Source organism: Pseudopodoces humilis, chromosome 5, assembly GCF_049639895.1.
Source record: "Pseudopodoces humilis isolate 2021_Gansu_Grassland_sample_001 chromosome 5, ASM4963989v1, whole genome shotgun sequence".
Taxonomy (NCBI): domain Eukaryota; kingdom Metazoa; phylum Chordata; class Aves; order Passeriformes; family Paridae; genus Pseudopodoces; species Pseudopodoces humilis.
In genome coordinates, this window is record NC_142204.1 from 58,700,863 (window position 1) to 58,726,247 (window position 25,385).

At 39.2% G+C, this 25,385-nt stretch overlaps 1 protein-coding gene across 2 annotated transcripts in view; it reads right to left on the reverse strand.

Annotated features, from left to right (window-relative positions):
* Positions 1 to 971: 971 nt before the first annotated feature.
* The window catches only part of SLC2A13 (solute carrier family 2 member 13), a 146,482-nt gene continuing 122,068 nt past the window's right edge, over positions 972 to 25,385 (reverse strand). The window contains exons 8-11 of one of the 2 annotated variants that reach the window (XM_088055244.1): positions 8,751 to 8,872; positions 8,478 to 8,630; positions 7,209 to 7,337; positions 972 to 4,557 (exon numbers count right to left, since the gene is read on the reverse strand). In XM_088055244.1, coding sequence (XP_087911370.1) covers positions 4,538 to 4,557; positions 7,209 to 7,337; positions 8,478 to 8,630; positions 8,751 to 8,872 — 424 coding nt within the window. In that variant the 3' untranslated portion in view covers positions 972 to 4,537. Of the gene's footprint in view, positions 7,338 to 8,477; positions 8,631 to 8,750; positions 8,873 to 25,385 lie in introns of both variants that reach the window. The other variant, XM_005519191.3, reaches the window with a different exon arrangement.

Sequence of the window (25,385 nt, forward strand, 5' to 3'; positions counted from 1 at the left end):
GCAGTTCAATTCTACAGAAGGGAGAATGCATTTGAAAAAAATCTATCCATGAGTAGTTGCTTTGTAATAGTAGCTGGAGCAGAGAGAAATGGCAGAAGGCAAAAAATTGGAGTGTTTAACAGCAGAGCCACCAGATTTTCATTATCCCACAAAGTTGACATATAGTTTTGGTGACAAGTAGTATGAACTGCAGTCACTCATCACCTTCATAAGCACTCTCAGCCAAAAAGCTAGAAACAGAAGCTGCCAGTGCACAGTGATGAGCTGCCTAGCCTCCTCTTGGAGATATGCACTGCCACAGATACAGGATTGCCAAGCAATCTCCCACTGCCAGCTTCTCCCCATTGGCTGTGATCTCCCTGCATCCTGGACCAAAAGGCTGTCAGAGTCAGCTCTGGATCTCACCAGGATTCAACTGTGGTACCTGTGGTGGGTGGATGTAACAGAACCATTTTCCATTTGTTCTCATGGGTGTGATTCTTCCGTCACTCTGGGGAGCGCAGCCAGGGCAGCCCCAGCACAGCACAGTCATGGTCATGCTGCTTTTTTTTAAGCCATCAAACTGATTGCAGCAATTTTCTTAATAGAACACACAGAATTATGAGAGTTCCCATTAGAAAACGGCAACTCCTGCTCTTTTCCCAGTCTGTAATCAAGTCTGAGGATGCAAATTGCTGTAAGGAAACCAGTCTGTTTGGGCAGAGGACATTGGGACAGTTGGCAGCTCTGCATAGCTGCATTCAGCTCTTCAAACAAATCCTCCAGAAAGGGAGGGACACTTACCTGGTGTCACAGAACCATTCTCTGATTTGAAAAACATCATTTTAAGATCATATTCAGACCTATTCTTACCCTTCCCTTATTTCAGGCAAACCCATGGCCTATCTGAGCTTATTTTGCTGAGCAATGCAAAGCTGCCACTCTAAAAGGTGACCCGAATACTCAAACAAATGAAACCTTGAGAAAAATACTGTAATTAAGTATCTCACCTTTTATTTTGTTCATTTACACTTCTGGCACTGACAGTTCTTTGAAGATATTTATTTTTATGTAAAGACAAACTTCATTAAAGCAATCATAAGTCAATTAAATAATTTTACATCACTTAAGTTTCAGAAAATGTACAATGCTTTCATACATTATAGGCTTGACCGGTTGGAAATGGAAATGGCACATGTTTGACATGGTTAAGAAATGACTTGGACAACCCAGCAAATTGTTTTGCCAAAACCTGTTTTGTACTAAATACCATAACCCGTGCCCGGGGATTACAGTGTGCCTGATGGCACCATGTCCACGTTATTCAGCATGGAATTATTACTATCAACTTGGTCCCCAATAGTGTCTAGAATATTCTACACAGCATTTGTCACACAAAGATCCGGTTAACCATTTTGTCGAGGGGTGAGATTCACAATGGAAAGCAGAGACATGTCTCGTGCCACTTCCCAGCAACGTCCTGGACCAGCAGGACACTGAGCACATGGAGAATATCAAGCACATGAATAATCCTATCAGTTTCACGGGGACTGTTGGAACACTTGAAATCAAACAGATGGCAGGCGTGCACTAGGCAGGGCCCGCAGTGTAACACAGCATCTCAGCACCATGAAACCATCTCGTTTCATACTTGCTGAGGATCCATGAAGCTTCTCCTGCAGAAATCATGATGATGGTCATACACTCAGTCCTCTCCAAAGTCTGTGTAATGTTTAAGGCAGCAAGAGAAATTTGCCTTTATTTTATCACTTCAGAAACAGATGGTTCCTTTACAAATAGGTGGACAATATTCATAATTCATCAGTATGCTCCTTACTTATATAAATGTGATGAAAGGCCATAGCAAATGCTGACAAAATTTTTCTCAACAAAATCAAGAAGCAACTGAACTGGAGTTGAAGCCTTAAAATTACATTCACATGTAACATACTATCTAGGAACAATGTGAAAAAGCATGGATTTAGATGAAGTCTGTACTCTTGAGGCCTGACTTTTGTCAAACTTCCCCTGGCATGAGTGAGCTCTACTGAAGCCAACAAGTGAGCACCTCTGATGAGAGGTGTGAGTAAGATTAAAAACATGCTGCTGGTTCACACTAACAGGTCATTGTGGCTAAAGTATATTCTCATATACAGAACTCTGCAACACTATTAACACCCATTTACAAAACACTACAGTGATGGTTATTGGCACATAAAAAACTCCTTCTCTATATGAAAACATACACAAAATAGATAAGAACTGCCTTTTTGTTTTCAGACTTTTAAAATCTATATATAGTTGCCTTTGAGGAATTTTAACCCCCAGTATCACAAACAACAATATTTCTTTAACAATGTTCACCTAGAATTTTACTGTGCTGACATTTGTAACACTGCCACAATCTAGACCACTTGTGGATTATGCTTAACTGTACTGTACACAAGGTGATGAAGACTGATAGAAAACCACTAAGATTTTTGCACAAAAGTATGACTTGTTAAAATCCAGAGAACAATTGAGTCACTTTATAGGCAGCAGCTACATGTAAGCTGTAAATGTTACCCGCAATAAAAACACATTTTGCCATAAAGCACATATTGTGGCATTATCTGCTTCTGGCCTGGTACACAAAGCTTGATTTTCTTCCCAATGCAGAGGAATGGGTTTGGTTAGCTTGATTCTCTCAGAAAATAGTGCACACATTAAACTCATTAAAGTGCTTTGCAGAACTGTCTCTTCTGCCTTGATTTATACCCCAAGGTCATTCTCTGCTGTAAATATTCTGCCTCTTTTGCAGTAGTGCTGTTCAGCCAACAAAGCCCCTTATGCAAGTAAAATTTCAAAACAACCATGTTAGAAGAGCATCAACGAGAAGTAGAAAGCTGGGTAAAAAGCGGAGAAGTACAGGGTCTGTCTTTTCCTTGCCCACTGAATGCCTGTGGAACTACACCCAATACTCCCATGGCCTAAGGCAAGACCCTTGCTCAAAACCTTTAGCAGCCCCTGAAGGTCAAAACTTCTCCCCAGTGCTCAGCCCAAGTGACTACGAATGGCAAAAGAGATTTCACCGAGGAAAAATGTACTATCTTTGCCAACTCCACTGCCACATCCTCACCTCCACACAGGCATGGGAGAGCAACACCAGATTGCTTCTTCCCCTGACAGCACTCCATTCCTATCCACAGGACCAAGCACAGTCCCTCACCCCATCATCCTCACCCCACAAGGGAGAGAAGTCAGAGCATGCTCCTGCTGGCTACAACAACCATTCCTACTGAAATTTGACTTTGCGGTGCTTTTGATGCATCATTTCCTTCTTCTCCCATCCCAGCCCTAACTCCTACCCGAGTGAAATGCAGCATTATCAACCCATGCAACAATAAGTTAGTGTTGGAACAATGGTCCTTTGTGATTTACCCTTTCTTGCCCCATGATTTCTGCCAGTTGTCACTGCACCTCCCAAGGAAATGTCTACAAGAGTGACCGATCCAAGGTGCCCGCACAGCAATGCAACTCCAGCCCTCCAAATGATTCCTGGGCTTGCTTTGACTCTATTTTCAAAACAGGTTTGGTTCTCTTGTTAAAAGATTACTTTGATCAACAAAGTGACAAGGGGAAGAAAAGTGCAAAATTATCTCAAATTACTCAGCATGGTGAACAAACAACTACATGCAAATTAACATGAATTAAATTTAAAAATATTAAAAATGTATCAGGACTGTTTCTTTTATACTTGGTGTTAGCTCACTACATGTAGAGTTGGTAGATAATTCACAATTAGAAGATCTCAAATTGTTGTGTATAATCATCTACTAGAAGTATTACTCTAGCATTCCTGATGCACAGAATACCTGAATTAAGTCTGCAGTCCTTGTGAAGAAACAATTTCACGTCTTCTACAAAAAGCTTTCAATAAAAGAATATTGTGCTTAGACATATTATTTATGCTACTTCATAAATTAAAATCTTGTAATAAGAAATTATTGAGTTACACTGTATTTTTATTCTTTTATCTGGAATGTTACTAAGTCTACCTTTAGAAAAAAAATCTCTTAAAACTTAAAATACTAATAAATATAAAAAAATATTTGCAAAATAGATATATATTTCTAATTTTCTTCATAAATTCTAAATGCACACAGATTCTAAAAATAAAACCTTAACCGTGTAAGATTAATTCAAAGTATCTGATATAATTTTTAATACACATGATTCTTGGTTTACGTTCAGTGTTTGTAAAGTATGGAATGCTGTCTTGGTGTGAAGAAACCCTAAAAGGAAGACTTAAACCCTGCTCTCTGTGGGCACAGAACAGGGAGGGACAATAAAGAAGCCAATGTATTTTGTATCCTCATGACCAGTAACAGTGAGGAATAAAATGCATGTTTCAATTGCTGTGTCTTGTGAGAAAGGACAGGGGATACAAACCTTCAGAAAACCATTTTCAGTAAGATGGAACCTGCGTGAGAAAATGAGCCCAGTGCTGTACACGATTGAGAGCCCCTTTGGGAAGGTCCACGAAACAAGGCTGGCAGAGAGAGATGATCTTCTGCTGCTAAAAAGCCCCAGAACTGCCTGCAAAATAGAAGAGGCTGCTGACCCCATGACAGTGACCTTTCCAGCAGCTCTGCTTCAGTTATGCCCATACCTGAAGCGTTCCCTCTCCCTATGGACACAAGGTTAGCACTGACACGGGGCTGGCGCTGGCACACCAGGTCCTGCCTTGCTCCTCTCCAGTAAAACAGACCAAGCAAGGGAATGCTCCCAGGTGTGAAGGTGAGTGTGGTGCTTTTGGGACCATCAGAACCCTAAGTCCCCATCCGAGAAGCCAGTAAATAGCCACTTAAACATCTCAAGTGTGCAAGCACAGGTTGGCTGTTACACACCTATTCACACACTGCTCTAGGTAACAAAACTGCTTCCAATACTGGTGTTCAAACACAATTTTTTGGTTTCAGAAAAAGGTTAATGTCTCCTTGAAATGATTTTGTTCTTCTCTGTGCCAAGTGTCTCTTTTTCTCATTTCAGGTACTGCACCTTCAGTGAAAGCTTCAAAGAGGTGACAGCCAAATGGAGACATCCTGCAGCAGGGGAATTTGTAGGGAGGTCTGAGGACCTCAGCACTTTCAACAGATAGATCTGGAGACGTCAGTATTTTCTACAGCTGGTGCTTTCAAGCATAAAAATATTGTGCGCTTAAAAGGGAGGCAAGATGGAAGGCATGAGAATCCAGCCCTCTCACCACACAGGAGATGTTCAAGGTTGAGCTGCTCTTTGCAAAGATTAATTTGAAATTCCCTCTGTCTACTATGTTTTTCCCTTTTAGCCCCAGTCAAGTCACAGAAGGAGTCCTTAAAATGTTTTCTTTCCAAAAATATTTCTCTGATTAACAAAAAAAGAGAAAAGAAAAGAAACCAAAACACACCCAATCCCTGAAGGTCAATAATTGGAGGATACGAACTCCCCCCCATGGAAGATTAGATAACATAATGTCAGACTTCTTTACAACAACAAAATCCTATGTTAGCCAGTAATTTAGTAACAAATGTTCAGGCTTGGTTTTGATAGCAATCCAACATTGAAAATATTTTTCAACCTAAGAAAAACCCACAAACCAAATCTATAAAAGCTAATGACACTAATGACTTCTTTAATCTTTACACAATGAAAAATGTATTTTTTACCAAATAAATGGGCATCAGCCCACAGGCGGAGGAATTTTTCCACATTCTTTCATGAAGAAAATGTTTCAAAGATAAGAATTTGAATTATTGATGCTTTCAAACTCGTATCTTTGAAGACTTAAAGCAGTGAGGACAGGACAAAGAAAAAAAAACCATAATATTTTTATGTAGCTGCATAAAATTCAATTTGCCAAGGGAAGCAATCGTGACAGGAGAATAAAATACCATTCATATTTTCATTACCATGCTAAAGGCAGCCAAGTTAGTTTTGTGACTGACATTTTCTTGACAAGTTTGCAATGCTTTGGTAAGGCAATTAATATGAGACACAGGCTTCTGCCCATGGCTAATATTTCTCTTTAGATCCAGCAACACACCAAAACTGACTAAGGAAATTTGAAGAAAAATGTGCTGGGAGTCATTTGCTCAGCACATATGGAGATAAACTGAAGGCAATAATTATTCACAAGCAAAAGGCACAGGAGGGATGACCACTGTGCATTTAGCAGCACAAACCCTCTCCCCTCCTTCTCTTTCTTTTAGCTAATGGTATTTTTGTGTTCAAAACGAGGCACAAACCAGTACGCTCAAATGCTAAAAAGGAAAACAAATACAATTTTTTTTAAACTGAAACCTCTATGTTGTACCTGGCAATATATACCAGTACATTTGTAAGTGCAGCCACATACTGAGCTCTGTTTTCCTGCTATCAGTAATTAATTTTTCCAGTTTTTCTCACAAACATAAACTTCCAGCTGCAGCATGTACTCAGGAGTAGCTGTGGGTGGATAACCCGGTGTAGCACAGACACACACCACACTAGTGAACCCCCATCAAGGTGAGTATGGCTCTCTACTTGCTATCTCAAATAAATAATGTGAATTCTCTTTGGGTAAATTTGGGAAATGTCCCACTGATGGCTACAGCAGGTATTTGTATTTTGCTGATCAGTTAACCCTATGAAATGGTTACTGTTACAGCAGCCTACACATTCATCCTTTGCTATATTGCACAGCAGAGCTTCTTCCATGGCTCCTATGGGATGGGGATCCGACACCTGCCAGCTGCTCTCTCATCAGTCACTCAACTATTTTAGGCTTTGTCAGTATTGCAGATAAGGACAACCCCTGACCATCTCGGATAGCCTTCTGTATTCATCTGGTACAGTGCACCCTACTAAACATCTGGGGATGGAGCAGTGTCACACACACTCGGTGAAGTCACATAATTGTGGAATTCAATCTCTTTTGGAAGCCATTGCTTTTAGTTATCAAGAAAATGCTAGCATCTAGAATTTTCTCCCAAATGGAGCATTGAACATGAAGGCATTTTTAAATACACAGTAGAAAGGAGAACCAGACCAGAAGCAGGGCAGTGAGGTCATCAGAGAGCTGCTTTTCCCCCAGAAGGCTTTTAAATGATTAAATACATCAGCAGCTGAAAATTATTCCACATCAGAAGCATCATTGTCAGAAAGATGGTAATTACTTCCCTTCACCCGAATATACTCGATATACCTTCCTTCATCAGAATCTGACATACCACATGTACATAGCCTATTTTCAAACAAAGATTCAATTTCTTCCAGTTTTTTCCCTTTAGTCTCAGGAAGGCAGCCGTAGATGAAAACCAGTCCCAAGGCAGCAAACCCTGCGTAGAGGAAGAAGGCTCCTGCAATGTAAAACCATTGTCACAGTCAGTTACAAAGGTTCCCATCCCTCTTCTGTGCCAGAGCAGAGGGAGTGACAGAAGCAGCAGGCTGTGGCTTCAAAGGAGAGTGTAAAAGCAAAGGCTGGAGTGACAGAGTTACTTCTGTGTAATGAATGAGCTGTGGGGCTGTAGGTGTGGGAGAAGGACTCTTTATTACCTCATTCCTCAGCAAAGTAAATTGACAAAGGCAATTCCAATTCACGTGAAAGATAATACACATCCTTTCTGGGCAAGTCGCTCTGGTCTTAAAATAAACAGCAATTAGACAATCACATGCCCAAATATAAAAAGCAGATGTGACAGGAAAGAGCTTTCTTGGTTTGTCTTGACAGTGAAGGACACATTAAGACAAGTCCTCAAAATTAAATGCTCTAGCAAAAGAAATGAGTCAGGATTAAAATAATGTTTGTGACTTTTACACCTAATTATTATTTAAAAGTGCTTTGTGGTGACAATTAATACTGAGAAAGAGCTTGTTCCTGCCCACAATCCATCATACACAGAGGGGCAGAGCAGGTAGCAAAGGACCAACAAACATTTACCTCGTGTTGCTACACTGATGGCTCAAAGGAATAACAAGTAGAGCTGTAAGGCTCTGCACCAGTAAGGATGTGAAGGTCACATCAACTCCCTGGTAGATTAATGTGATTTAAATGACTTATACTGGAGTGGATGAACAATAACCTGACAAACACTCCACAGGTTCCCACAGATAGTACTTTATCAATAGCTGTATTTCTGCAAATACCATCTGACACTGGCCTTGGATGTCACCATAAACTGGAAAACTGCAGATGCTGTCACCTTAAGTGGGAGTCAGCATTATTTCATTAAATCAAAAGTGGGTTTTTTTCCAGCTTCTCTGTTTTAATCAACTGTGTAGGTTCTCAGTTAAGGACAAAAAGAAATGTTTCTTATGAAATCCGGACCAAACTCTATGATCCAAGCAGGTTGTTTCAGATCTCTAGTCCTATGAAACCACGGTGGGTTGAGAACATTGCTTTGACACTTCATAGCAAAACCAGTGGAGGGACCCAGAATCCAGAGAAAATCTCTGTGCCAGTGGCAGTACTGCACATATGGACATGTACTGTTACTTACCATAGTATGTCAGATATTCAGCTGCATGCAGAAATGTCAGTGACACAAGCACATTGAAAACCCAGTTGACTCCAGAAGAACATGCATTTCCTGTACTTCTAGCCCAAAGTGGATAGATTTCAGAATTGACAGTCCAGGGCATAGGACCCATCCCTAAGAATTGGGAATAAAAGGATTAATCTGAATTTAATGGCTGAACTCTAAAATAAATTTAACATGTAGCTTCACTATTTGACATTTTAAACTTATATGGGAAAACAAGTATTTTCTTACCAGGTGCAAAGAAAACCAAATACAAAATAAGGCCCAGAAGTGCTGTCCAAGAGTACGGAGTGGGACAGAAATTGTATGCCCAAAATAAATCTTCCTTTTTGAATACGGTTTCATTTGAACACCTGAAAATCAACAAAATTCCATTTTATTAAAGAATTTTCAAGGCAATAGTTGACATTGCAATATAAACATGGCAAATAATGTCCTAATAAAAGATGGCTAATGTACATGTAAGATAAAAACCCTTAATCCCTGTAAATTTATCAAGATCTTTGAGCAAAGTTCTACACTCAGAAACGTATTTTTTTCTTAAGCCTAGTCTTAGGAAGAGTATTCAGCAGAACATTCCTGAATTTAAACACTTGCCCTGAATTTACAGATCTCCTTCAAACAGCCAGTAGTTAGTACAAAAATGGTGATACCAAAGCCATCAAGACTAATTTACAGGAATATCACACAATGCAAAACCAGCTGCAGCAGCAGGACTTTGAGCTAAAGATGCTTCACACAAGGATGTAAGGTCAGAGGGAAGTTAGTCCTTACATCACTGCTGAACCAACTACATGAGGCATACTTCAGGTGTAAACAGCAATGTCTATGGAGTGTGCCAAGGTCACGTGAAGTTACAAAGAAAAGAGGGGTGCATTTCCTTCCTACACAGTGAAATAGTTTAGGAGGAGGTAGTGCTTGTAATTAGCTACTGAAAGAATACATGTCTCTATGTCTCTATTGCAAAGACCATGTGGGAATTGTGTATTTCACAGAATATTTCAACAATTTCCAATATTTCAAGGAATAGGTGTAAGATCAGGTATTTCCCTCTGACTGCCAACAATATAACATTTTTTAAAGGCATACTGGCAACTTTATTTTTTGTTATAATTTTTTTTTAATTAATGTTTGTTTAGAGGAAACAAGTCATAAATGTAACTTGTGAAACTCTTCAGCTGCCACCACATCAGTTGCTAGAGATTAAAAATACTATACTTTCTGGAGAGAAGACTTAAGCAGACTCTACTCTTTCATATGTTAATCAAACAATGTTATTTACTTGCAAAGAAGAAATCATAGAGAGCTGAACATCTGCCTGGGTTATGATTTCCAGATCAGTTGAGCACTTATATGAAGGATGTGACCCTCTTGACAAGTAGAGAAACCAGAATGACGATGCCTGCAATGGCAATAGGAGGGCAACAAGTTGTGGATGGTGGAGTAACAGCCACTCTGCAATGCTTCAGAGTTGAACAGCAATGTGCTAAGCACTGATGACCAATCCACCAGCACTCCTGGGGCAGAAATCTTCCCTATCTCATCATTGATGAAAGGACAACATTTAAAGCAAGATATCATGGTGAAGTCCCAGACCCAATTTCAGGATAGCTGGAAATCCAAAGCTCCAAAATATTTAAAAGAGAGACATTAACCCTACAAGTACTGGAAAAATGCATGTCTGAACCTTGGTAAAACCCTAATGGCAGTAACCTGTAAGATGTGCCGTTTCAGTTTGCACTTGAGCAGCACCTGAACAAGTGGAGAAATGGTGAGCCCTTAATTTGGGGTCAGCAATACAGCCAGTGCCGGTGTGCTCCTTCCCACCCTTTCACAGCTCTGCCTCGCTGAGTTCCCCTGGAAAGGCCATCTCATCCAGGGCATTGATTCATTTTCACTCTTGAGGTGGAAAACATTTGGTGGAAAACAGATCAGCTGAACATCCCTCTTAAAGACATGTCCTTTGTGCCTGGATTCAGACTGGCCCACTGCAAGAACATAGGAGTGCTCGATTTCACACTGCTTTAACATCATCAATTTTGCTTCTTTTGCTGTTATGCGAATTTCATTTGCAGGTGTTTGTAATGAATACAAGCTGATGAGCACTTTTAAGCATCTTGCTGAGATGAATTTCTCCATTCTGCCCAGCCAGATTGGCAGCTCTGCAGAGAGGGCCTCATGCTTTCTCTCAAACAAAACTGTAAACAAAGACATTCTTGGTTTATTATCCTGCGTCCATCTCCACGAGCACAAACCAACATGCTGATTCATGCAGACACAATTGCAGGCAGGTCAGTGTGTTTCCTTCCCTTGCCATCTTTCCCCAGTTGTATCCTGCTTTTGACGGAGTGGAACACAAATGATACAGGTGAAAACCAGATGTCTCCAAAGCCTCCTGTGAGTGAGGCCACTCATCTATTCTTCACTGTCTGCCCCTAGCAGAGAGGAAATTTTGTTGCAGAAAAGCAGATTCAGTGCAATGAAATGGGAAAAACAGCACTTGAGACTAGATTAAATAGAAACCTGCCAGTAATAAACTGTGCTTCGCTTATCCTTCAGTTGTGAACCAGCATGGTACACATAGTAAAAGCAAAGACATCTGCATTTGCTGGCATTTTGCAGTGCTGGGAATGTTAAAAAAATAACACTCCTTCAAGATTTGTTCAAGCTCTATCACTGTGCTAATTCTACTACTGTAGCACTGTATTATTTTGCTGAAGAACATATTTATAATTAGCATACAGTTTATTACCAGACAAAATTCGGAATTTTGTCCTGCATGAAGGGAGCATATATGATGGAAGCAGAGGAGCAGCTACCCATTGCTTCATAAGTTGCAACACAGAAGAAAATCAAAGAATCATGGAATGGTGTGATCTGAAAGGGACCTTAAAGATCATCAAGTTCCAAACTCTGCCTTCCATGGGCAGGGACACCTTTCAGTAGACCAGGTTACTCAGAGCCCTATCTAAACTGTCCCTGAACATTTCCAGGGATGGGGCATCCACAGTTTCTCTGGGCAGCCTGTTCCACAGCTTGTTAGCATCCCTGTTGATGATTTGGATGTGGGAATTGAGTGCACCCTCAGTAATTTGAAGACAACACCAAGTTGGGTGGGAGTGTTGATCTGCTTGAGTATAGGAAAGCTCTGCAGAGAGACCTGGACAGACCTGATCAATGGGCTGAGGAGAAAACTGCAGGAGGTTCAATAAGGCCAAATGCTGGGTCCTGCACTTGAGTCCCATGGAGTGCTACAGGCTGGGGCAGGAGTGGCTCAGGAGCTGTTCGACAGAACGAGACTTGGGTGTGTGTGCTGGTTGACAGTGGGCTCAATGTGAGCCAGTGTGTGTGCCCAGGTGGCCAAGAAGGCCAATGGCATCTTGGCCTGTATCAAGAATATTGTGGCCAGCAGGACCAGGGCAGTGATCATCCCACTGTACTCAGCAGTGTACTGCACCTCGAATCCTGTGTTCAGTTCTGGGATCATCACTTTAAATAAGACACTGAGGTGCTGGACCATGTCCAGCCAAGGGCAACAAGGCTCATGAATGGTTTAGGAAATAGATCTTATGAGTAATGCCTGAGGGAGCTGGGTTTGTTTAGTCTTGAGGAGGGTCGGGGGAATCTCATTGCTGTCTGCCACTACCCAAAAAGAGATTTTAGTTAGATGAGGGATGGTCTCTTCTACAGTGACTGAAGTAAGAGGACCAGAGGAAATGGTCCTAAGCTGAGACAGGGGAGATTCAGGTTAAGTATTAGAAGAAGTTTTTTTTCCCTGGTAGGGTGGTCAGGCATTGGAATTGGTTGCCAGAGAGTGTTGAAGTCACCACCCCTGGAGGAGTTTAAGAGGCTGGTGCTGGGTGACATCCTTCAGTGGTTACCGTGGTAGTGCTGATGTCAGGCTCGATCTTAAAGGGCTCTTCCAACCTGGATGATTCTATGGTTCTATGAGCTTCACAAGGGCCCAGCTCTCAAGCCTGTCCAGGCTCCTCTGGATGGCATCCCTTCTCTCCAGTGTGTGACAGAACCACAGAGCTTGGTGTTGTCTGCAAACTTGCTGAGGGTGCTCTCAATCCCACTGTCCATGTGGTCAAAGATCTTAAACAGCACCAGTTCCAGTACTGACCCCTGAGGAATGCCACTTGTCACTGGTGTTCACTTGGTCATTAAGGTGTTGACTACACTTTGAGTGACCATCCAGGTAATTCCCTGTAAATGGTACAAGTGAAATGATGCAGTAAGGTACTGGTGCAAAGCATTTGTGTGTACCAATATGCTGGGTAATAGTCACATTGGTACAACCAGTGAAGACACGTCACATCATAGCCTCTGAAATCATTGCCAAACCAAAAACATGAAAATGCTATACTGAAAACCTTTACTGTGATTTTTTTTGGCTATGAGTTTTCTACAGGCTACTTAAGATGCACATCAGTTCTAATTAGTGAAATCACCTACCAACAATTGATGCAAGAAATTCAACTGACTGGAAATAAATGAGAAGATTGGTAGATTTTCAAATGACAAGCACTATATAGTTTCAAAATCACAGAATCCATCCTCTATCAGATATGGTCTGAAGCTCAAAAGGACTAAAGCTTTGCTCCCCATCTCCCTAAATTACCTTCATATGGCACATAAAAGAAGGTAAGAAAAGAGTCGGTGTGGGGAGTTTAGAATATTATTGCAAATAAGAGGAAGATGAAACAGGATAAAACCATTTCCTTGATAATGTAAATTTTCCTAACACTCAAGCTATTCTGGCTTTAATAATTCTGAAGCACAACACTGAAAACCCCTGTGTGAGGAATTTCTGGGCAAGACATAGCACAGGCACAAGACAGAGACCAGCTTGATTTTCTTCTCAAATATCCATTAATTTTTGCTTTGCTGTACAGTGAGGAATGTCTAGCCCTAAAGATACAGCTTTTGCATGAATTGTTTCATTGCGAACAGTTCATGTATTTTTAATATGAAAGCTGCTGATTTCTCGTCTTTTAAGCCCTTCAGAAGCATCACAAATGGATTTAGATCAAAAATCTTAAAAGGTCAAAATTCAAATCAAGTCAGGCAAAGGAAATTACTTCTGAAGATAAACACTAATGTGATCATCCATCTCTGTAAAATGCTTGTTAGAACAAGAATATTTCAAAATTACACATTCTGCTCTGAGATAAACTTTAACATCAGGTGCTGATAGCACAGGAAGATTTTATAATTAATTCACAGTTTCACTAATCCACCATTTCTTTGTTCTAACACAAGTAAAACTACATAAGCACTGCTCTTATGCCAACCTTTTGTGCCTGGATTATCAGGATAATGATAATCTACAATTTGCCAATTTAAGTCTTGAGTGTAACACAAATATATTTGATTTATTAAAAATCTCCTTCAAGGAGATTTTTAAAGTCTCCCGTGTAGAGTGCTGACTTTTATATCATGGCAATCCACTGAAGAATATCAATTGATGCCAAGTTTATTAACTCATGTTTTCATCTGAAATCTGTAATGACAGAGAACAAAAGAGACATAATTTAGAGTAGCTGCTGTTTGGATGGAGGAAGGTTTTTGTGGATGATGCTTGGGAACAACTAAGATTATTTATCCACATGCAATTACTCATCTTGTAGAAGAATCTGAATCTCAACATTTGGATTAGTTGTCATAAGTTCAAGCCCCTCTTCTTCTGCTAAAGATATTTAGTTGTCTGAACAAGCCCCCAGCTACCTTAGAGGGCAAAATTTAGCAAGGTACCAGATGAACTGTATAATAACTTAGTGGTAGTCAGACATGTAACTAAGGAGAACTTTGGAAACCGCCTCTACCCTGTCCATCAAGTGGCCTCTCAAATCCACCCATGTACATCCAAAATAGTTACATTAGCACAACCCGTAAGAAACAGTTAAACCATGAGGTATAGTTTCACTATAAATCAGCATATTCTGTTTTAAAGAAAAACCCTTGCTCCTGTTTTATACATGAGGTAAGATGCTGTCTAAAGCATCAAGTGAACTGCAACTCGGCCTGAAGGCAAACAGATTGCTTTAAACCTGACTAATGTCTGAATCAAGAATTTCTAGGCGTTCTCAAAGTTCCCTAGCTACTGTTGTCCACACCTCAGAAACTCCACACATCTCTGGAGAAGTCTGCATTTATCACTTTAACTTTGTAGTTTACAGAGAGAAATAATTCATCCATTAAACCAGATGTTACCTAAAAATATGCAGATGAAGCTTCTTACACCACATGACGGCAACTGAAAAACAAAAAAAAAAACCCAAAACAACCCCAAACCAAAACAAAAAAAAACCCCAAATCCCCAGACAACCAGAAAAGGACAAACAAATGCAGCACTGAAAAACTATTGCCAAATCTTCATGGGATTCAGCTACACATTGCTTAACCTTCATTGCATAAAACACAGAGTTTTGGGACACTTATTGAAGCCTTTTGCTATAACTGGGAAAGACCTTTAAAAATACTAGCATATGTTTCAAAAACCTGTAAAAATAGTTTAGTTCACAGCAAAGAAAGCAAACTGCAGCTCAGCAAATGACTGGTGCATCTGCAAGTGATGGAAAAAGTCTTTATCATACTGACCGTCCCCCACTATAGGATCTATCCATTATAACTACAGACCTGATGATCTAAGCCTTTTCTGATCTAAATGATTCTGTGATTCTCAGTCATGTCAGAACACACACCTGCAAGAGACTTAGCACACTCTTCTGATTTACCTCTGTCCTGGCTACCTGATCACAGATGAACATAATTTTTTAGTATTATTATTTAGTTATTTACCTAAGAATCTTTAGGTTTAAATTCAAACACTTTCACAAGCTGAAAAATTTCAGTTTTACAACTGCATCAGAATCTGCCCAATAAATAGATTGCTGGAGCTGTTATTCAGTCTGAATAGACTGAGCAACAGCCTGGAAACGAGCAATTTTCCTCCATGGCAAACAGTTGCCCAAAATTAATCACATCAAAGGGGTTCTTAACTGTTTGCTGATCTGGACATTTCAGTACTTTTGTAATCACCTATTAGTGGTTTCTGAAGCGTGGACAACACAGTTGCTGTGTCTGTTGCCAAAGGAAGGAACCAACCTGTCTGACAGTGCCAGCTGGACACTCCTGAGCCGTGGGGCTGAGCAAGCACCTTTGGTAGGATGAGATAACTCTAATCTCCCAGTGAAAGATCTTCAGTTTGGGATTTCCCTCAGACTTCTTTAATCCTATACAGGCACCTTGCAAGTCCTCATGGCTACCTCCAAGCTGTCAGCTACAATTCCCCACTCTGCTGTCACGCCCTGAGGGTTTCAAGCTTCATTCTTCATCACATCAACCAGGAGGGGAGAGAGACAAATCTCTGCTACTGCCAGAACTCTGTCCAACAGCCTTCTCCACCATCTTTTGTACACTCCTTACCTTGAGAAATGGACTCAAACCAGGAAAATGCAGAATAATGTTTACCCAGTGTTAAAGCCCAACCATTTCAGACTTCATAGCAGCTGACAGTGCACTCAAAAACTGTGAGCAAAAATAAATATATACCGGGTTTTTGTTGTAGGAGATACAATTTTCTTGATCACACTACAGAGATTGACTTATTTTTCTTTCCAAACTTTCTCCTACTTTTCCAAAGTATCAGATGGTCACAAAAAGTGTCAGGAAACATCTGATGTCTCTGTGCTCTACAGTGGCCTATCTTAATCCTAATTCTGATTCTAAATGGACACACTTGGTTTACCCCAGTATAAATTAGAATTAACTAGTAATAATTAAATTGTATTATTTCATAATCATAAATAATTCAAATATTATATTAATAGCCCAGGAACTTCTGAGGTCATACAAGTATGAAACATAATCAACTGTTCACTTAACAAATACCTAATAGTCATAAGTACAGAATTTTAATGGGCAGAATTCAAATTAAAAGCTGATCAAAATGCAAAAACTTAATTAGTTTTGAGCATAAGCATCTTAGCTGAATGTCACTGTCCTTCATGCATTCCCGCCTGTGATCATTTCAACTACTTCAATCACTAGGTAACAGGTCACAGTTTCAAAATACAGTATTTTGTATTTCTTTTCAACATTGGACACTTTCGGGTACAAAATCAGCTGTTCAGCTGAGAGAAAACAGAAGAAGGAATGTGGCTTTCATTTTTTGGTGAAATGCTTCAAAACTGCTCCAATTTTCAACAAAGACATGAAGCAGATGACAAAACAAAGGAACAGAAAGATCATAAATATTTTGCCTTGATTTTGCAAAAAAGATCTTTTTGCACTCTTTTCTTGAAAAGGATCTAAAAGCATATTTATGTATATTTAAACAAAATTAGCATCTAATAAAATTATTTTGATAAAATCCTCAAATACCTAAATATATTAATGCACAAACTGAGTGCATGGAGGCTCCATCTACATCCATTTATACCCAAGTCTAAGAGTACACTCAACAAACAGCTGGCAGAAAAAACTTGGTTAACACCAGCTAAGGGCCTGACAGGTTGAAATTGTAGCTGCAAGAATTAGGTATTCTCCAGTTAAGAAGGCATGAAAAAAGTGGGTTTATTATGTACAGCCAGAAGACTATTTTGAGGTTTATAACTGAAAAATTCAGTGATATCAACAGCAGTGAGTGATAGTTACAAGATGGAGAATAAAATAATTGTGTATACAACAAATAAACAAGAGCAAAATCTGGTAATTATTTCTTGAGAGATTTTTCATAAAGATACCTCTTTTTTTCCAATATAGTGATTTTTTTTTTAAAGTATATATTCTGAGGATTTGTAAATTCAAATATGATTCAGTAGCTTGATATGCTGATATTTAGTGGCAGAAAATATTTCACAAAAACATCAGAGAAAGTTTCACTGGAATTTGACATCTACAAGGTTAAAGTTACAGCAAGGTAATGCTTAAGGAGAAGCAAAGCCCACAGCTGTATTTTCATGAGAAGACAAAAGAATATATTTTTGCAGCTTGAAACAAAATTCTGTGTATTTACAAGCTAAAAAAGTCTGTGAAAAAGCAACAATGAAAGAGTGAATCATTGCAGGTAAGACTCAGAAGGCTACAGCAAGCAATGTAAGATTTCTGCCCTTTTCCCCCTGTCAAGGACACATTCCAATGGTTTGCAGAAAACTTACATCTGTGTACTTTAGAGACTGAGACCTTCACTAACTTTCCCTGCTTTTTCATATGTAGAATACACTGATTCAAAAAATTTAAAATAACCACAGAGTGTTTCAGAACCACTAAACTGTCTGACAGTTCTTACTGAAATATTCTTAGTATGCATATAAATATTAGGTTTGTCCCCTCAGTCTATCCTGTTGCTAAGGTTTGTGGCTCTACAAGCAATTGTGCCCAGTGGTCCACTGAGATTTCACCTCTCATCACAAAACTTTTATTTGTTCATGGCTTTGAACAACTTTACTAACCCTAAATCTTTTATTCTCTTTCAAGACAAGTTCTACTATTTATTGTAGCTTCCAAACTAATGATGTGCTTGAGAATCCCAATGACTTTATAAAAGGTGGGCTCCAGCACAGTGCCCTCAGTAAGCCATGAAGCTTCCCAGCCTCCAGTGCTGTTTTTAAAGTCTCAGCCAATCCTCAAAGTAAGAAAGATCCAGTAAGAGATCAAGAAACAGGTCAGTTCTCATACTGGAAGACTTTAGTTAAATGCTACAGTTCTCACTATTTCTTTCTTTCTGGTATTATCAACTATTGAAGAACTTCCTGGAAGAGCAGATCAGCAAAGAATGTTTAGAAATTTGAGTAAGTATGATGGAACTGATATTACTTAATATTTTGAAGCCTTTGCCATGATCAATAGGTATTTTAGTATGACAGAAATATAAAAAATGAAAGAAACCCACTGCATTCTAGCAAACGGAGTAGAATAAACTCCATGATGTGCTAGAAGGAAAGACACACAGTTTTGGTGCTACAACACTTTCATACTCATGTATTCATGTACAGGTACAGGTCTGGATGGAGATGTGATGTGTGTGATGGGGCCATGGCTCAGTGATGTGACTTGGACACAGAGGGGCCAGTGGGACATGAGAATTCCTGCTCCCACCACCTTGGTGGCTGCCACAAAAGCTCCATTTAATCGTGTTCACTGCAATCAAGCACAAAGAAACATCTCATGCCACAGTAAGGGCACAGGCACATGGCAAACCCTTGCAAGAAATTGCATATGGGAACATTTAACTGCTTGTGAAATAGATGCAATTTCACAAATTTAAAGTATAAGCACAAAACTGTCTCTGCATGACAACCAGCAAAAAGGTATCACAGAGACAATTCTGGAAACAGAATGAACTATTGTTTCCCTACAGGCAGCCACCATGGCTGAGAAAGGCTTGTGGACTCCCTGTGACCCCGGAATGTGCTTTGAAGATTGTTTAGTGGCTTTTCTGTGGTTATACAGAAATAGCTCACTTTTGGAACAATCAGTTTCAGCAGTGACCATGCACATCCAGTCTGGGTTCATCCAGTCATTGCCAGCTTTCCCTGCTTCTCTGAAAGAAGGGAGTGCTCATTAATGATTTGGCCATTTCTTCTGAAAGACAAACCTTCAGGGAATTTCAGAGATGAGCACCAACTGGAAAGTGTCTTCAGTCACCTTGGGGGATGCTGGATCTGACTTGTGCTGCTTAAGGTTTTCTAGCAAAAACCAGACAGATTTAGCCACTGTATTCCTGCCAACCAGCAGGCAGGCTTCATTCTGTTGGAGTTCTTTCAGGACAAAAATGCTTATAGATATAGGAGATTCAAGTATTTTTTGTTAAAGACAGACTGGCATTGAACACCCATGATAGACTAGCTCAAGTAAGAATGTCACTTGTGTGCAGACCCCTTGCTCTACCTCAGTGCTCCTGGTCTTTCCCTGAACTGGGGCTGTACTGCTGCTCCTGGTGTTTTTGGTGGAAGTTCTGGGTCATTTCTACTCTGACATGTTTGAGAGCTTATGGATGGAGCACCAGACTGCAATCAAACTACTGACAGAACTGGGGCAATAGGATAGGAGAACTTCTAGCTTGTCTTGCCAGATTTAAAAGCATTGAGTCTCAAAATTACTGAAACAAACTGGTCTGAAGGTTATGTTGTCAAATGCAGCACTTTGGAATTTCCTGCAGGTTTACTGTAAAATGAATATCCACCTGATGTTTCATCTCATTTGTTTTTTCACCTAAATTTACATTCCATTTTCTTAGTAATTATATTTCCAAAGTTCTTTTGGTTATAACAGAAGTATCAACCAGCTACCTAATCACTGCAGAAATATCAGTTCTCCCAGGAGATGCCTCTTTTGTATACTATATAAAGACAGATTGCTCCAATGAATGCTGGTAGGAAGGGACAAGTGTAGGGCTCAATAATAATATCAATATTTTAATATTAACTGAAGAAATATGAACAGAACAGCTTTAAGAACTGCTGGCATGGCATAAGAAAGTCTATTCTCTTAAACACAGGCAAAGACCAGCTGCAAAGGAACAAAAATGAACCTTTTCTACTCCATTAGTCAAGGAACTACAAGACAGCTCAAGGTCACAATTTTAGACATCTGAAGTTGATTTAAACAAATTCCATCCAGACCTCCTATTCTTACTTAAACTTGCAAGTAACCTTTATTGATGCTTTTGCTGTCCATGTGCCAGTGGTAGTGTCAAAGGAATGTCACCATGTCAAAAGCATTCCTTGAGTTACAACTGTCAAAAGCATTTCCAAGACTGTGGTAATTAAAGACCAAAGAAATCAAGGTGGTTGTTGGAACTAAGTATCAAGGTAACTCAGCACAAATATTCACTGGAAGTTCACCCTCCAAATGACATAGGTACTATATTACCACAGTTTTTTTTCTGAATGCTTCCAAACACTTTAGAAAACAATAAAGAGAAAAAAAAGTATTGCTTTTAACTACCCCAAGGTTTTAGACGTACAGAGGTACCGTAAAAACTGTACTTTCATGCTGAAACCTGGTATATGAAGTTAGCAAGGAATGACAAGCCTTTATAGTTCAATTGAGAAAAGCAAAGCAAATCCCACCCAAACCCCAAACTCAAACCACAGATGGGATGTGGTGACACAGTTCCAACACAACCTGGGTCTGCTCTGTGGCTGCAGGCACACTGCTGAGGCTTCACAGAAAGTTTATTGCTTATTCCAGGCAGCAGATCCTGTGCCTCCCTGACAAATCAACACTGTGCAGAAATGATTTTCCATAGTGCTGTTAATGCCTTAAAACCACATTATTTAAGAAGGTACTGAAGAGAGAATAAAGTATCAATCTCTGGGAAATTTTTACTGAAACAAAGGGAAAGGGAAGGGTGAACATTCTAAATTTGCTTTTCTTGCTGAATCTGAGACAGAAAAAAACCACATAAGGACAAGGAGTTTACAATAGAGATCAATATTACATGCAATAGCATGCCTTTTTAGCACTTTCCTGCTCTATTTAATTTCTAGTTATTGACATACATATAAAGTTTATATTTCAGTAGTTCTAACAAAAACATTTTGACCACCATAGCCTTCCATCTAAGTACTGAACTGTGACATTTGTTTACTGTAGCAGCAATTTAGACACAAATATTACATTTTAACTACTGTCATTTTAACTGTTTGCCATCACAATTGAAATCTAACCAGACAATACTTGAGATCTTGCATTCGTTGATTTAAATAGATGATGGAACAGTATTTTTTAAACAGAGGTTTTCCCTGATTCCAGTAGGTGGCAACAGCTCTGCCCTAAAAAGCTCAGAGAAACCTGTTTCAGAAGGGGAAGCAACTACATCCCCACCCATCCCTGCCGTACTGGGGAGGCTCTGAATTAAATCACCCAACAGAGCTCTCCAAAGAAGATTCCTCTGCTATCAGCCCTAAAATTCACTGCAAATCATTAATGTTGTAACTGAAAATGGAGCCCTAATGGTCTAAGAACACTTAAAACAAGATAGTTATTTCATGCCTGATTTGTGAGAGCAAGCACTTAACACAGTGTTGCTCTGCTTTGATTTGTGCACACAGGTGCAATACCCATGTCAAATCTAATGAATTTTGTAAAATACATAAATGGTAAGTGGTTACATTATCTCCAGTTTATGAAATCTATGAACTTTGGGTACCAATGTCTTCATTGTTATATGCAACTCAATAGTCTGGGATGTGAAAGACGAAGAACACAGCAGAAATCAAAGTAATATCTATCTTTCATGGCCTCTGACATCTAAAAAGAGTTTTACATAAATAAGTGTTTTTAAACAATAGTTATTTTTCCAAGAAAATATGCTAAACAGAAACACACCCCATCTAAATCACAGGTCTGAAGAATTCAGTAATCATGCAGAACCTCAAACTCATCCCTTACTATTGTCTATGCAAAGCTAATGTGACAGCTGTGGAAAGCTATAGGACAAAAGGGAGTCTGCACATCCTGAAAGGAGGAAGAAATGCCCCAAGTGCTGCTGTTGAGAAGTATGACCTGTCACCTCACAGACTGCCTACTCCTAGCCTGTACTAACCAATGAGCCAAGTTAAAGGAAAAAAATCAAAGGAATCAATAATTCCAGTTCATCTTGTGCCAGTGAGAGATTGATGTTACTGCCTCCCTTCTCAAGGAAATGAACCACAGGTGCAAACACAGACAGCAATTTCTACGACTTAAACTTATCAAAAATAGAGTTATTCAACAGTGCTACTGCAGAAATGTGTTGATTTATTTTCCCTCAAAAGTAAAAAAAATATTCTAAAAACTTCATTTTTCTAAGAAGGGAAGACACAAAAATTTTACTGTATCCAATGCTGTGATTATTGATGAATTATCTGCTATGCAATAAAGATATATAAGAAGTGGTTTAGAGATAAATGTAAAAGCTGCTGTACGGAGGTCTGTGTTTGGTCCTGTTGAATGGTCTTTATCAGTAAAAATCCACTACCACATGGGTCTTTCCAAAATATTTTCCACCCTCCAAACAGAGAAAGCTTAATTTTAGTAAATCCATTTCACAGTGTAAAAGCCTAAAGGAATCTGCTGAGACAGTCTTCCTAAATTATTTTTATTTAAATTCAAACTTCAGAGTCAATAACCAAATAAATGTGAAAAACAACTATTGGAAATTTTCCCCTCATGAAAGAAATCCACATGCTCCCCAGCATGAGGCAGTTCCCTTTCCTGGGCTCCAGGACAGAAGGGGCAATCCCCATCTCTCTCCCAGCAGCAGCTCCCTCCACGCTCACACTCTGCCGTGCCTCTCTCGGATGCTCTCGGATGAGCAGAGCAGGACTGTGCTCTGGCCCCAGGAGTGAGGCATGGACGTCTCTCAATCTGCCTGTAAGAAGATGAGCAGCTGGAAAAGCTAATTAGCAGCAGGCTCCTATGGGCAATAAAAGACTCTCTAACGTGCACTTCACAAGGGAGAGAGAAAAGCTGCAGGAATTATCCTCATACTCCAAGCACACTGATGAGAGACTGACAATTCTCTCGTACACATTGGCATTTTTTTTCTCCTTTGCTTTCCTATCTCTTTTGTCAGCTAGGAGCAAACATGCTTTTTCAACAGGGATCATGAGTATTTTCCTTTCAGTTCCCTTCAGCTGACCAGAGAATGACTGAAAACAGCTGAAAGCTTGCTTCTTCAGCAGATGTATATTTAAAGTTTGAACACCATACCATCTTCTTCTTTGAAGCACTTTTAAAATGAAGAGCACTGACCCAAACATTTTTCCATTTAAATAACACAGTTTTTCCAAACACCAGCATTTGATAGATAATGTTTTAGCTCAAGGGCCACTTTTGTTTTTATATTCCAATTATCTCAATGCTACAAGCATCTGAAGTACTTGTACCAAATAACCCAAACAGCAGCTGGCATTCCCTACCAGAATACCTTTTAACTAGCAACCTGGAGTAAAATCCAGAAGCATGTTCAGCAGCAAAGTGCAATAAAAAGGAATAGGTAGAGAACAAATGTACAGATGATGTTTCAAACCAATGAGTCCTGCTTTAAAATCCTATTTTATGCTGGGTGTCTCCAACAAATAAAATCTGTCTTCAGCATAAAAACTAAACATTTCCCAACCAGAAGCCCCTCACTTCATAACAAGGCTTTTCAAACATCCAGAATTTGCCAATGGTTGAGTAGAAATATTGTGTTAGAGCTATTAATAGTAATTCCTAAATAATTATCTGAAAGGAATGTAAATAGTTTCAGTGTAGATTACCATCTTGCTCTGCTCACGATTTTAGACCTAAAATGCAGCTATAATATACAAAGCACCTTATTTGTACAGGCATTAAATTAAAATATAATTATGATATAACAATAACTAAAAATATGTCTTCCCTCTTTAGCAAGTTAAACAGTTTAAAAAAAGGACAAAACTATCTTCTATTAAAGTTACAATAAAATTCCACCCTCAATTATTTAATTCCACCTGGTATTTCAGTACATATGTAGATTTCACCATCTTTCTGTACGCTTAAAAGGAGCTTAATACGGTTCTCAGCTCCACCATGAAATAACTTCCTTTTAAAATAATTTCAAATTGTGATGCCTTAAGCAGGAAGCGTGGCTGGAAGGATCTGAACATTAAAATTCCATTTATTTTACTACCTACTCCTCCATCACCAATAAGACAGGCTCATCAAGGATTAAGGACACAGTATTCTATATTACTTTATCCTTCTATTCTTCCTCTTTGCTCTGCATTTAGCAGTTAGCAGAAATGGCTTTAAAATATGAATACGAGATTTCTTAAGTTCCTCTTCTACATCCCTTGAACAAATCACACTGGTATATGCAACCATTAGACTGTGATTACATGTTTGATAACCTCCTCCCAGGAAAGACCTCGTGCCTTAGAGTTATGGCTGACAAAGACTGTAATCAGTGTCAGGTCTCCTTTTAATTTCTGTTTTCACACTCCTCACTAATATATATAAGATATTATTGTGCTGAAGTACATACTCCTAACAGGACAAATAGGATTGCTCCCTGCTACCCAGCTGCTCCAGGGTTTCATACTTACTAGCACTGGGAAAGATAATCAGAACATAATTCAGCATATATCTTGATTTTCTTTTCTAAACAATATTGAGGCAGAGAGGGGGCATTTTATGTTCCGGTTCCTACTGAAGTTATGAATATTTAAATTTAGCCAACATTTACCATAGCATCAAGAGATTTCTCTAAGACTACTGGTTATAATCACAGCTCTTCTGAGTGCTGCCAACATACATGCAGATATGAGTATTTTCTTGATCCTGTTACTTTACTGAATCGTTTACTCCTTCTACTATTGTTTTTTACATGGTCAATATGAGAACCATAATCCTACATATAATCTTCACCTATTGATCTGATGACTTGGTAAGAGAAATACCAGTTTCTCTTCTAATTACTGCTGTGTTAAGCATGAATTTTCAATGCTGACCCTTGTAGAAAGGTTTCAAATTACCATTTCAGCAATAAAACCTTCTACCAATACTTTCTGCATGACAAAACAAGCCATGTCTACCCATGGACAGCAGTGCTCTTAATTCCTGAAAGATTGCTCTGGGGCTAATCTTTCTGTGGTAATAGGAAAGGTCTGTAATGCTGTTTCCCATGATGTACTGAAAACAGATTCTCAGTCTTCAAATGTGTAAATACACACATACATTCTTTTTGCATTAGTAAAGCAGTCACAGGAACTTGTACAATTGTATCTCTCATGATGCAAAACAAGTCCAATGAACTTACATGTCTGTCTTTATCTACAAGGGGGAAAAGTAACATGGTATTTTTATAAAAATCTAATTTTTATTTAATTTTTTGTTGTTACAAAAAAA